This window comes from Gavia stellata, chromosome 12 (assembly GCF_030936135.1).
Source record: "Gavia stellata isolate bGavSte3 chromosome 12, bGavSte3.hap2, whole genome shotgun sequence".
Taxonomy (NCBI): domain Eukaryota; kingdom Metazoa; phylum Chordata; class Aves; order Gaviiformes; family Gaviidae; genus Gavia; species Gavia stellata.
The window spans coordinates 14,889,046-14,899,603 of NC_082605.1; the positions used below are offsets into that span (position 1 = coordinate 14,889,046).

At 68.4% G+C, this 10,558-nt stretch overlaps 2 protein-coding genes across 2 annotated transcripts; both read left to right on the forward strand.

The window, feature by feature from the left end:
• The first annotated feature begins 705 nt into the window (after positions 1-705).
• LOC132317886 (epidermal differentiation-specific protein-like) lies at positions 706-2,088 on the forward strand. Its single transcript, XM_059823366.1, has one exon. It carries the CDS (start codon positions 811-813, stop codon positions 1,867-1,869), a length of 1,059 nt encoding a protein of 352 aa, XP_059679349.1. The 5' UTR covers positions 706-810; the 3' UTR covers positions 1,870-2,088.
• A 682-nt stretch (positions 2,089-2,770) lies between these two features.
• Positions 2,771-9,507, forward strand: QARS1 (glutaminyl-tRNA synthetase 1). Its single transcript, XM_059823485.1, has 25 exons — positions 2,771-2,824; positions 3,161-3,421; positions 3,661-3,808; positions 3,888-3,997; positions 4,115-4,190; positions 4,490-4,554; positions 4,783-4,836; positions 5,034-5,091; positions 5,214-5,285; positions 5,455-5,540; positions 5,779-5,865; positions 5,987-6,086; positions 6,198-6,276; positions 6,400-6,508; positions 6,591-6,721; positions 6,849-6,941; positions 7,114-7,251; positions 7,325-7,412; positions 7,492-7,635; positions 7,707-7,811; positions 8,202-8,294; positions 8,560-8,687; positions 8,915-8,981; positions 9,199-9,324; positions 9,402-9,507. The coding sequence occupies exons 1-25, from the start codon at positions 2,771-2,773 to the stop codon at positions 9,450-9,452; spliced, it is 2,523 nt and encodes an 840-aa protein (XP_059679468.1). The 3' UTR covers positions 9,453-9,507.
• Positions 9,508-10,558: the final 1,051 nt, after the last annotated feature.

The window sequence follows — 10,558 nt, forward strand, 5'->3', positions numbered from 1 at the left end:
GTGTCCCACCGTGCCCAGTGCTGGCACCCGTCACCCTCCAGCAGCACCATGGCCACCTGGGGTGGTCCGTAGCCGTCCTGCCCATGGAGGGACGAGGGGGAAGAAGTGCCACCACCTGCCCCGGCCATCCTTGGCCACGGGGCTGTGGCAGCAGTGCCGTGCCAGGCGGGCCGTGTCCTACGCCCAGGGTCACCGGGGTGCTGGAGGGGTTTGTCTCGGAGTGCTGGCTGGCCCCACCACGATACCCTCTCACCCTGCCAGGGCGAGCCGGCAGTTCCTGCCCCACTGGCAACACACACTGTAATTAGCGCAGGCAGGGCGGAAGCATCAGTGATAATTGGTGGTGACTCGTTAGCACTGGAGCGCCGTGTGCCCAGGGTGCGGCAGGACTTTCCGGCAGGGCTGGTCTGCGGGGCCGGCAGGCATCCCGGTGTGCCGGCTGCCGTGCGGCCATGCGGGGCCTGGCTGGCTCCCCGCCACTGGAGCGGGGCCGGGGCTGGGCACGGGCGTGGGGGCGAGCACCGTCATCGCCTTCGCTTCGTGCCGCAGCACGCCCCGGCCCCTCCACCCCCTCGTAAAAGGCACGGTCGTGGGCTGGCGTCGGGGCACTGCCGGCACAGACGGTGAGAGCGCGGGGACCAGGCGGAGGTGGGGAAAGGGGGGGCAGAGGGCAGGGGAGGAAAGGGGGTGCCGGGGGGAGCCCTTTGCTGGCCAAGCTTTCCCCACAGGTTTCCCGTAGCACCCACGCGACCCCACACAAGGGGACTTGACACACACTGTGCCCCCGCAGCGGCGGGCGCCTGCGGCACCATGAACCGGATCACAGTGTACGAGCGTGCCAACTTTGAGGGGCTGAGCCGGGAGTTCACCTGCGACGTGCCCGACCTGCACGAGCTGGATTTTGGGGACTGCATCGCCTCCCTAAAGGTGGAGGGACAGCCCTGGATTGCCTACACGGATCCCAAGTACGAGGGGGAGCCGCATGCCTTCGAGGAGGGCGAGTACCCCTCTGTGGGGCGGCCCAACAGCTTCTCAGCACTGCGCCTTGTGCACCATGACCTGGGGGACCCCCAGATCACCCTCTATGAGCACCCCAACTTCCAAGGGGCGTGCAAGGTGGTGATGGAGGAGACCAACTTGGCATACGGGTACTTCAACGACCGGGTGGCCTCCCATGTGGTGCAGCGAGGCGTCTGGCTGCTCTACCAGCACCCCGGCCGGGGCGGTTGGCACTGCCTGGCATGGCCTGGCGAGCGTCTCGCCGACTACAAACTTGAGCTGAACTTCCAGGCTCGGTTGTCCCACTTGCGCCCACTGCGGCCCGGGCGGCCCCTGGTCTCGGCGCGTCTCCTCTGGGAGCAGAAGCGAGTGGAGGCGGAGCGGGAGGTGCTGGTGGATGAGATCGAGGGGGTGAATGAAACGGAGTCGGAGCAGGCACTGGCGGCCAGCAGCAGCCGGGAGTATGGCACCACGCTCTGGCAGAGCTTCCACTTCAGCAATGCCACCAGCCTCAAAGCCGGGCTCTCCTTCACGCTGACCGTGGAAGCCTCCAACATCTTCACGGTGCAGAAAGGACGCAGTGAATCCAGCACCCGCCGGGAACGGGTGGAGGTGCAGCTGCCAGCTAAGATCCCCCCGCGCACGGCGCTTAGCATCCAGGTCTTGCGGAAGGAGGTGACGCTCTCCGTCCCAGTCTTGCTCACCATCACCCAGAACGAAGCTGTCCGTACAGAGATGGGCGAGTACCGCAGCGTCTCGGGTACCAACATCAGTGCCCGCTATAGCTTGAAGCCTCTGCCGGCTGCAGGCAGGCAGAAGGCAGCCACTGAGGGGACAGAGCCGGTGCCCGGCACCGGGACAGAGCTGTAGCTGTACCTGTACTTCTAGCTACGGTCCCGTCCTGCTGCCGGACACCGGCTCTGTCCTCTCAGTGGTGTGGGACCCCCGGAGACACCCTCACTGCCTGCCTGGCCCCCCGTGGAGGATCCAGGACCCGCCGTGCCTGGCCATGTTGGGTGGCTGTGGCTGACAGGACCTGACGGTGCTTCTTCCCGCGGGGTGTTGCCAATAAACCCCCTTCCCCAACCACCTGGGTCTGCTGCTGCTGGGGCCGGGGTGGGAGCAGGCTGGGGGACACAGGGCTGGGGGGGACACTGGGCTCGGGGCACAGTGGGCTGGGGCAGCTGGAGGGACACTGGGCTGCTGGGGGAACATCGGACTGGGGGAGCTGGGGGGACACTGGACTGGGTGAGCTGGGGGGACATCGGACTGGGGGAGCTGGGGGGACAGCAGGCTGGGGGAGCTGGGGGGACACTGGACTGGGGGAGCTGGGGGGACATCGGACTGGGGGAGCTGGGGGGACACTGGACTGGGGGAGCTGGGGGGACAGCAGGCTGGGGGAGCTGGGGGGACATCGGACTGGGGGAGCTGGGGGGACACTGGACTGGGGGAGCTGGGGGGACATCGGACTGGGGCAGTCGGAGGGACACTGGGCTGCTGGGGGGACAGCAGGCTGGGGGAGCTGGGGGGACATCGGACTGGGGGAGCTGGGGGGACACTGGACTGGGGGAGCTGGGGCAACACAGGGATAGGGGAGCAGGGGAACACTGGGCTGGGGAGGGCCAAGGGACACCAGGCTGGGAGAGCTGGGGGACACCGGGCTGAGGGAGCCGGGGTCATTGGGTCGGCGCAGCCGGGGGCCGGGGGCCGGTCTGGCCCCGCACACACCGGGCTGGGGCAGCCACCGCGACCCCCGCCCCGGCCCTTGGGCATGTGCGTCCCCACGGGACCGTCGCAGGGACCGTCCTCGGGGCCGCTGGGGGAGGCCGGGACACACACACGGGGACACGGGAGGGGCGAGACTGCCGCCGGGGCTGCGGGAGCCGCCGGGCTCACGGCAGGACACCGGCGCCGGTCGGAGCGGGTTACGGCGGCCGGGCGAGGACAAAGGGCCGCGGGGCGGTGGGCTCCCGGAGGGGCGGGGCGCGGCGGGGCGGGGCCTTCTGCAGGTATGAGCCCCGGGGCCGCCTCCAGCCCCGCCCCCCACGTGTCTCCCGCCGCCGCCGGTCTCTTTAAATGATGCAACCGGCCGCACACTTGGCCCCGCCCCCTGCGCGCCTATTCGCGGAGCCGGCGCGGAGTTCCCCCATCCCATTGGCAGAGGCAGGCCTCTCTCACTGTCGATTGGCTCGACCTGTGCCGGCGGCACGCCCTCCCCACTCCGATTGGCTGGTGTGGCCCCGCCCCCCGGGCGGGCGGTGTCGGCGGCAGCAGCATGGCGGCGGCGGCGGGGGCCATGGCGGCGGAGGAGGCGGAGGAGGCGCTGGGGCTCTTCACCGGCATCGGCCTCAGCGAGGCCAAAGCGCGCGAGACGCTGCGCAACGGGGCGCTCAGCGCGCTGCTCCGCCGGGCCGTGCTGCAGGTGCGCCCGCCGCGGGCCCCCACCCCGGTCCCGCTTCCTCGGTCCCCCAGTCCCCGGTGCGGCGGCGCCACCACCCCCCCCCGGGACGCCGCCCCCTCCCCGGGACCCCCTCCCAGCCCCGCCTCCTCCTGGCCCCGCCGAGCGGCCTCGGCCCTTGGCACTGCGCCCCGCCCCGGGGCCGCCGGTTCGCCGGGGCTCAGCCCCAGGCCGGCCCTGACGCTTCCCCGGGGCGGCGGCAGGCTCGGAGCGCGCTAGGGCCGGCCCTGGACAAAGCCACCGGGACGCTGCTGTACAACGCGGCCGCCCGTCTCAGGGACCCGAAGCACCTCGGCTTCCTTGTCGGCTACATCGCCCGCAGGGAGATCCTCACCGACCTGCAGCTCAGCGGTACCGTGCGGCCCCGGGACCCCCCCAGCCCTGGCGGGGCGGGGAGGGCCCCGCTCCTCACCCCCCTCTCTCTCTCCAGCCGCCCTGGAGTACGTGAGGAGCCATCCCCTGGAGCCCCTGGACGTGGCGGACTTTGAGCGGGCCTGCGGCGTGGGGGTGTGCGTCACCCCGGAGCAGATCGAGGAGGCGGTGAGTGGGGCCGCAGCCCTGCCTGCCCCGCGCGGGGGGACGCTGGATGGGACGGGCTGGCAGCCCCTGGCGTCACGCTCCCCGCCTGCCTCACTCACCCCCGCGTCCCTGTCCCAGGTGGAGGCCGTGATCGGACAGCACCGAGCAGAGCTGTTGGCGGAACGCTACCACTTCAACATGGGGCTGCTGATGGGTGAGTGTGGGGCACGGGGGCAGATCCCCTGGATCCTGAGAGCCAGCCCTTTGCCATGGGCTGCCCCGGTGCCAGCTGCTGCGTTGTCGCTCTGCCACAGCCCACCTGACGCAGGGGAGATGTCCTGCTGTGTCCCCAGCATGGGCAGAGTTGGGGGTGGCAGCAGCCTGTAGTGCCCTGTGACAGGGACGGCCCTGGGGCAAGGGCTGCCTCCGGCTGCGGTGTCCTGCTTCAGCAGCCCTGGCTGAAGCCCCCCGGGCTGGGCCGTGCCCCTTGCCCATGGGGTGCCCTCTCCACAGGGGAGGCACGGAGCCGGCTGCGGTGGGCAGACGGGAAGACCATCAAGAATGAAGTGGACCTGCAGGTGGGTGCGAGGGCAGTGGGTCAGGTGCTGCTTGGGGTGGTGTCCCCTGTTGGTGCCATGCCCGGTGTCAGACCTGCTGGCCTGTCCCGTGGGATGGTCTGGCGCTGGGGACAGCCTGCCCCAGGTAGGTGCAGGCAGGGTGAGTGGGGTGACAGCTGGACAGGGCCACTTCCAGGGCTTGGGGCACCACGAGCCTTTTTTATTCCTGTCTGTGTCTCTCTTCTCTAGGTGCTGCATTTGCTGGGGCCAAAGACAGAAGCTGACCTGGAAAAGAAGCCAAAGGTGAGGATGAGGGGGAGCCTGGGAACTGGGACGGTATTTCCATGCGGAGTGTCCAGGCAGGATCCCATATAGCTGCTCTGGGCCCAGCCGCCACCATGGGCACAGGTCTGAGGGAGCACTGGGGGCAGCAGGGGCGGCCAGGAGGGGAAGGTGTGTGCCAGGGCCGGGCACTCAGGATGCTGTTCTGGTCCCTGCAGACTACAAAGGCCCGGCCGGCCCCGACAGAGAAGCAGAAGGCAGCTGTGGTGGAGAATGGTAAGAGACTGTCCTCCTGCAGGCAGCTTCCCCAGCCCTTTGGATCCTGCCCGGGACCTGCCTCTGAGCTGGGTCCTGGGAGCTGTGGTCAGGCCGCTGCTCAGCGCTGTCTCTCCCTGCAGGCGAGGTGGGCGTGGAGACGCGGTCGCTGCTGGAACAGCTGCGCGGAGAAGCCCTCAAGTTTCACAAGCCAGGTGAGTGCAAGGAGCCACTGCCATGTGCGAGGCCACTCCACTAGCTCTGTGCCTGGCCCCACCTCTCTGTGCTGTGGGGGACTGGACCGGCCCCGTGTCCTTCCCCACTGGCTGCTGGGCTTGGCTCCGTTTGGGCGGTGCTGCAGCCCCGAGCATCCTTTGCCTGCAGGAGAGAACTATAAGACGGAGGGCTACGTGGTGACGCCCAACACCATGGCTCTGCTGAAGCAGCACCTGGCAATCACGGGTGGGCAGGTGAGGCCACATCCCCCAGCCCAGCAGTTCCCTGCAAGGGTGGCACCGCTGTGCCAGGCTCCAGCCAGGTGGGTGGGCTGGGGGAACACACAGCTCACTGGGGGCACGGCCAGAGGCAGCACCCACGTAGCACAGGGGGCTCTATGGGATCGTCAGGGGCTCATGTCAGTGCCCCTGCTATCAGGGAGTGCAAGAATCTTCTGCTGAAGGACAGAGGTGTCCCCTTTCCCCCCTGCAGGTACGGACACGATTCCCTCCTGAGCCCAACGGCATCCTGCACATTGGCCATGCCAAGGCCATCAACTTCAACTTTGGCTATGCCAAGGTGAGAAGCACCAAACCCTGCTGGCAGCTCCCCCCGGCCCCTGCCTCCCCCCACTGCTTGGCCGCTGGCCTGGCCCTGCCGTCCCTCAGGGAGCAGCTGCTCACTGTCTCCCCATCCCCAGGCCAACGGTGGCGTGTGCTTCCTGCGCTATGATGACACCAACCCCGAAAAAGAGGAGGAGAAGTACTTCACGGCCATCCGGGAGATGGTGGAGTGGCTGGGTACAGCTTGGGCTGGGGAGGGCAGGGTCAGGCCAGGTGCTGCTGGGGAGAGGTCTTGCTGCCGGGCCCTGGGGGTGCCTCCAACCTGCTCTGTTTCCCCTGTCCCCACAGGCTACCAGCCCTATGCAGTGACCCACGCGTCAGATTACTTTGACCAGCTCTACATCTGGGCCCTGGAGCTCATCCGCAGGTGAGCGTGCCAGGGCAGTATGGATATGCTGGGGCAGTGCGGATGTCCTGTGCTGTGGCCAGGGCTCCCCCTCGCTCAGGGGATGGGACACTCCTGTCTGGTGACGGCGTTTCCCCTCCGCAGGGGCCAGGCATACATCTGCCATCAGAAGGTCGATGAGATCAAGGGCCACAACCCACCGCCCTCCCCATGGCGGGACCGACCCGTGGAGGAGTCGCTCCTGCTCTTTGAGGTACTTCTGGCTGGGGGCAGGTGCTGTGTGCCTGTGGGGTCCAGGTCCGTGGCTCAGCTGACAGCTTCCCCCCACTCCACAGGACATGCGAAAGGGCAAGTTTGGGGAGGGAGAGGCCACGCTGCGGATGAAGCTCGTGATGGAGGATGGGAAGATGGACCCCGTCGCCTACCGTGTCAAGTTCACTCCCCACCACCGCACCGGGGACAAGTGGTAGGGAGGGCCTGCAGCGACCTTGCACGCGTGGTGGGGGTGGGTCTGTGTCTCCTGGGAGCGGGGAGGTGTCAGGAGGGGAGCAGCACCGGGCTCTGCCCCAGGGCTGACTGCGTCTGCCTTGCAGGTGCATCTACCCCACATATGACTACACACATTGCCTCTGCGACTCCATTGAGCACATCACGCACTCCCTCTGCACCAAGGAGTTCCAGGCCAGGTGAGCACTGTGCGTGGCGTGGCCCAGGGCTGAGCCAGATCTGGCAGGGCAGCTCTGTGGGGAAGCAGCTGGCTGTGTCCCAGCAGCTGCCGAAGTGCTGGGGGACAGTTTGTCTATGGGGCTGTGGGGGGGCGTGAGAATGAGCCAGGCTGTGCCTGTGCCTGCCTTGCAGGCGCTCCTCCTACTTCTGGCTGTGCAACGCGCTGGATGTCTACTGCCCTGTGCAGTGGGAGTACGGGCGCCTGAACCTGCTCTACACCGTCGTCTCCAAGAGGAAGATCATCCGGCTGGTGGAGACAGGTGCTGTGAGGTAGGAGCAGGGCCAGCAGCCAGGGTGGGTCTCACCGGGGACATGCCTGGCTGTCACACCGGTGTTTTCTCAGGGACTGGGATGACCCGCGGCTCTTCACGCTGACAGCCCTGCGCCGGCGAGGCTTCCCCCCCGAGGCCATCAACAACTTCTGTGCCCGGGTAAGTGCTGGGGTCAGGATGGGACGGGGCAGGTGGATGCATCCCCCAGCCAGCGCGGTGACAGCCAGTTGTCCTGCAGGTAGGTGTGACGGTGGCCCAGGCAACGATGGAGCCACATCTGCTGGAGGCATGTGCACGGGAGGTGCTGAACGAGCAGGCCCCTCGTGCCATGGCCGTCCTGGAACCCCTCAAGGTCACCATCACCAACTTCCCTGCCCCAAAGGTGAGACTGCTGTGGGCTGGGGTGGGAGTGGGGGTTCCCAGGGTCAGTGTTCACCCCTTCCTTCTCCCCAGGCACTCGAGGTCCTTGTCCCCAACTTTCCAGCCGATGAGAGCCGGGGTTTCCACAAAGTGCCGTTCCAGCCCACTATCTACATCGAGGAGACGGACTTCAGGGAGGTGAGCTGGGCCCACCGGGCCATACTGCCCTTGCTCCCAGGAGCTGCGGCTCAGGCAGTGGGAGCCTGGCAGCGCTGGAAGCGGCACTGGTGCTGCGTGGGGCAGAGGCATGTGTCAGGCACTCAACCGTGACCCCCTAACGTGCCAGCAACTCTGATGGGCACCAGGGAAATGCCCGCTGCCCTTAGCCTGGCCGGGACGTGTCCAACCGATGGTGCCCACACCTGGCCTGTGCACTGGGGAACTGAGTTCAAACAGCCCTGGGTGCCCAGATCCCTGGGGTGGCAGGAGTGGGTGGGGGGATGCAGTCGTGGGGACAGAGAGACATGCTGGAAGGGGGACCCACTGCCCGTGCTGGAACCCTTTGTGCAGTCATGAACTCTCTTGCAGGAGCTGAACAAGGGCTACAAGCGCCTGGCCCCTGGGCAGCCAGTGGGGCTGCGCCACGCTGGCTACATCATTGCCGTCCAGAATGTCATCAAGGTGCGTGGCTCTGGGCACTGGTGACACAAGGTTGGACTGTGGGATGTCAGGACATGGCCATGCCCCACCAGGGAAGGGAAGCAATGGTCATCTCTTGCTGGGTGCTGTGGGCATAGTGTGGGTGCAGGCTGCTCCCTGCCAGCCCTGTGCCTCGCATGGCGGGGAGCTGGGTTGCCCTGAGCTGGGGAGCTGGCGGTTTGGCCCCAGGGCTGCCCTGCAGGATGGGGCTGCTGCCTGATGGCTCGTCTCATCTCCTCTTGCCCAGGACGCCAGTGGGCGCGTGATTGAGCTGGAGGTGACCTGCACCAAGTCAGATGTGGCAGAGAAGCCCAAAGCCTTCATCCACTGGGTGTCGGAGCCACTGGCATGTGAAGTGCGGCTCTACGAGCAGCTGTGAGTACCTGTCTACCCACAGAGGTGCAGGCACCAGCTCAGTGGCACTGGACCAGCCACTGAGCCCAGTAGCTGCCACCCAGCCCAGTAGTGTGGCTGTGTGCCGGCAGGCTCTGCTGGGGTGTGCCTGATCCTTGGTGGCAGAGATGATGCTGTGGGGTTCTGAGAGCTGCCACCCCATGTCCCCTTGCCCGGTGGCTTTGGGATAAGACTCTGTCTCATGGCAGGTTTTTGCACAAAAATCCCGAGGACCTGTCAGAGGTGCCCGGCGGCTTTCTGAGTGACCTCAACCCTGTGAGTAGCAGCAGGAGGTGGGGTCGTAGGCCTGGGGGGAGCTGGGGACCTCCTGCACCCATGCTGGAGGCACCTGCTTTGATGTGACCCCCACCCCTCCCTGGGCAGGGCCCTGCCATGTCCCAGCGGGGAGAGGGGCTAGGGGGAGTGGGGCTGTGGATGGGGGGAGAGGGACTGGGGGGCTGGGGGTGCTCTCTGAGGTGCCTGCCCCTTCCAGGACTCCCTGCGGGTGGTCTGCAATGCCCTCGTCGACAGCTCCGTCGTCTCCGCCCGGCCCTTCGACAAGTTCCAGTTTGAGCGTCTGGGCTACTTCTCGGTGGACCCCGACAGCAAGGAGGGGAAGGTGAGCCCTGGGGAAGGGGCCCTGGGGCACCCCCAACCTGCCATGGGGCTCTGAGCTGACCCTCTGCCTCTCCCCAGATGGTGTTCAACCGGACAGTGACACTGAAGGAGGACCCCGGCAAGGCCTGAAGGACCCGCTGCTGCCGCCTCGCCATGGTGCTGCTTCCCTGGGGGGCCCCGGGCACCCCCAGCGCCGCCGTGCCTTGGCGCAGCCCCCCAGGGCACCCCACAGCATTGCCTCAATAAACAGAGCATCCAGGTCCTGTCCCTGTGCTGTCACTGCCTCCTGTCCCCCCCACTCAGCATTGGGGTGCTGGGCTGGGGGGGGTCTCCCCAGCCCCCAGTACTGGGGGTCTGCTCCTGCCCCCTGGGCAGGGCTGGTGGCCCCACGGGAGCTGCAGCTCCCCCTGCCCGGGACCACGAGGCTGGGCTGGGGTTGAGTGTCGCGGTGGGATGGAGGAGGGTCCCCAGGACCCGCCATGGGCCTCTGCTGGTGCGGGCAGGGTGCGGGCAGGCGGGAGGATGTGCGCACTGTGTACAAACACCGCCTGAGCGCTGTCCCCCGTTAAGGTGGACTCGAGTGGGGTGGCCCCTGCCTGGCCCCGGCCTGGGGGTCAGGGGCGTACCCCCGCGGGACCGGCGTGGGCACCCTGGCCCGAGCCCCGTGACCGGGGCCCCGGCCCTGCTGCGGGGGGGGGGGGGCGGCTCTGCCCGGCCCCACGGTCCACCTTAAGTGGCAGCGGGGACGGGGAGGCCGCGCCGAGCACATGGGCACGTTAAAGCAGCCCCGGCGCGGCCCCAGGGTGCGGGGGACCCTTCGTCCCCACGGGGGACCCTTCGTCCCGCCCGGGGGCAGGGCGCAGCCCCCGCCGGTACCGGCCGCGGAGGCCCCAGCGCCCTTCCCGCGGAGCCCCTACATTGGCGTCTCGCCCACCCGTGGGGCAGCGCGGGGCCTCGCCCCGGCAGCCGTGTCGGGGTCGCGGCCGGGCCGCCCCCGCCTGGCGCGGAGCAACGGGGCGGCTGCGTGGGGTACCTCGGCCGGCGGCGCCCCACGGCCACGCGTGCCGGTGGCGTCCAGAGCACCACGGCCCCGACAGGGGCTGCTCCCGCCCCCGTCGGGGTCCTCGCCCCCCGCGTGTCCCGGACCCGCGAACCGTCTGACCGGCGCGCGTCCCCTCCCCACGGAGGGCGCCCCCCGGCGGCCGCCCCCTCCGCGCCGGGGCGCGGCCCCTTTA

What these genes read in the sequence shown, in the direction of transcription:
- LOC132317886 (XM_059823366.1), top strand. Translation starts at nt 811, where the DNA reads ATGAACCGGATCACAGTGTACGAGCGTGCCAACTTTGAGGGGCTGAGC.
- QARS1 (XM_059823485.1), top strand. Translation starts at nt 2,771, where the DNA reads ATGTGCGTCCCCACGGGACCGTCGCAGGGACCGTCCTCGGGGCCGCTG. An exon ending in CACCGACCTGCAGCTCAGCG is followed by an intron (nt 3,809 to 3,887) that starts GTACCGTGCGGC and finishes CTCTCTCTCCAG; the next exon opens with CCGCCCTGGAGTACGTGAGG. An exon ending in AGGAGACGGACTTCAGGGAG is followed by an intron (nt 7,812 to 8,201) that starts GTGAGCTGGGCC and finishes ACTCTCTTGCAG; the next exon opens with GAGCTGAACAAGGGCTACAA.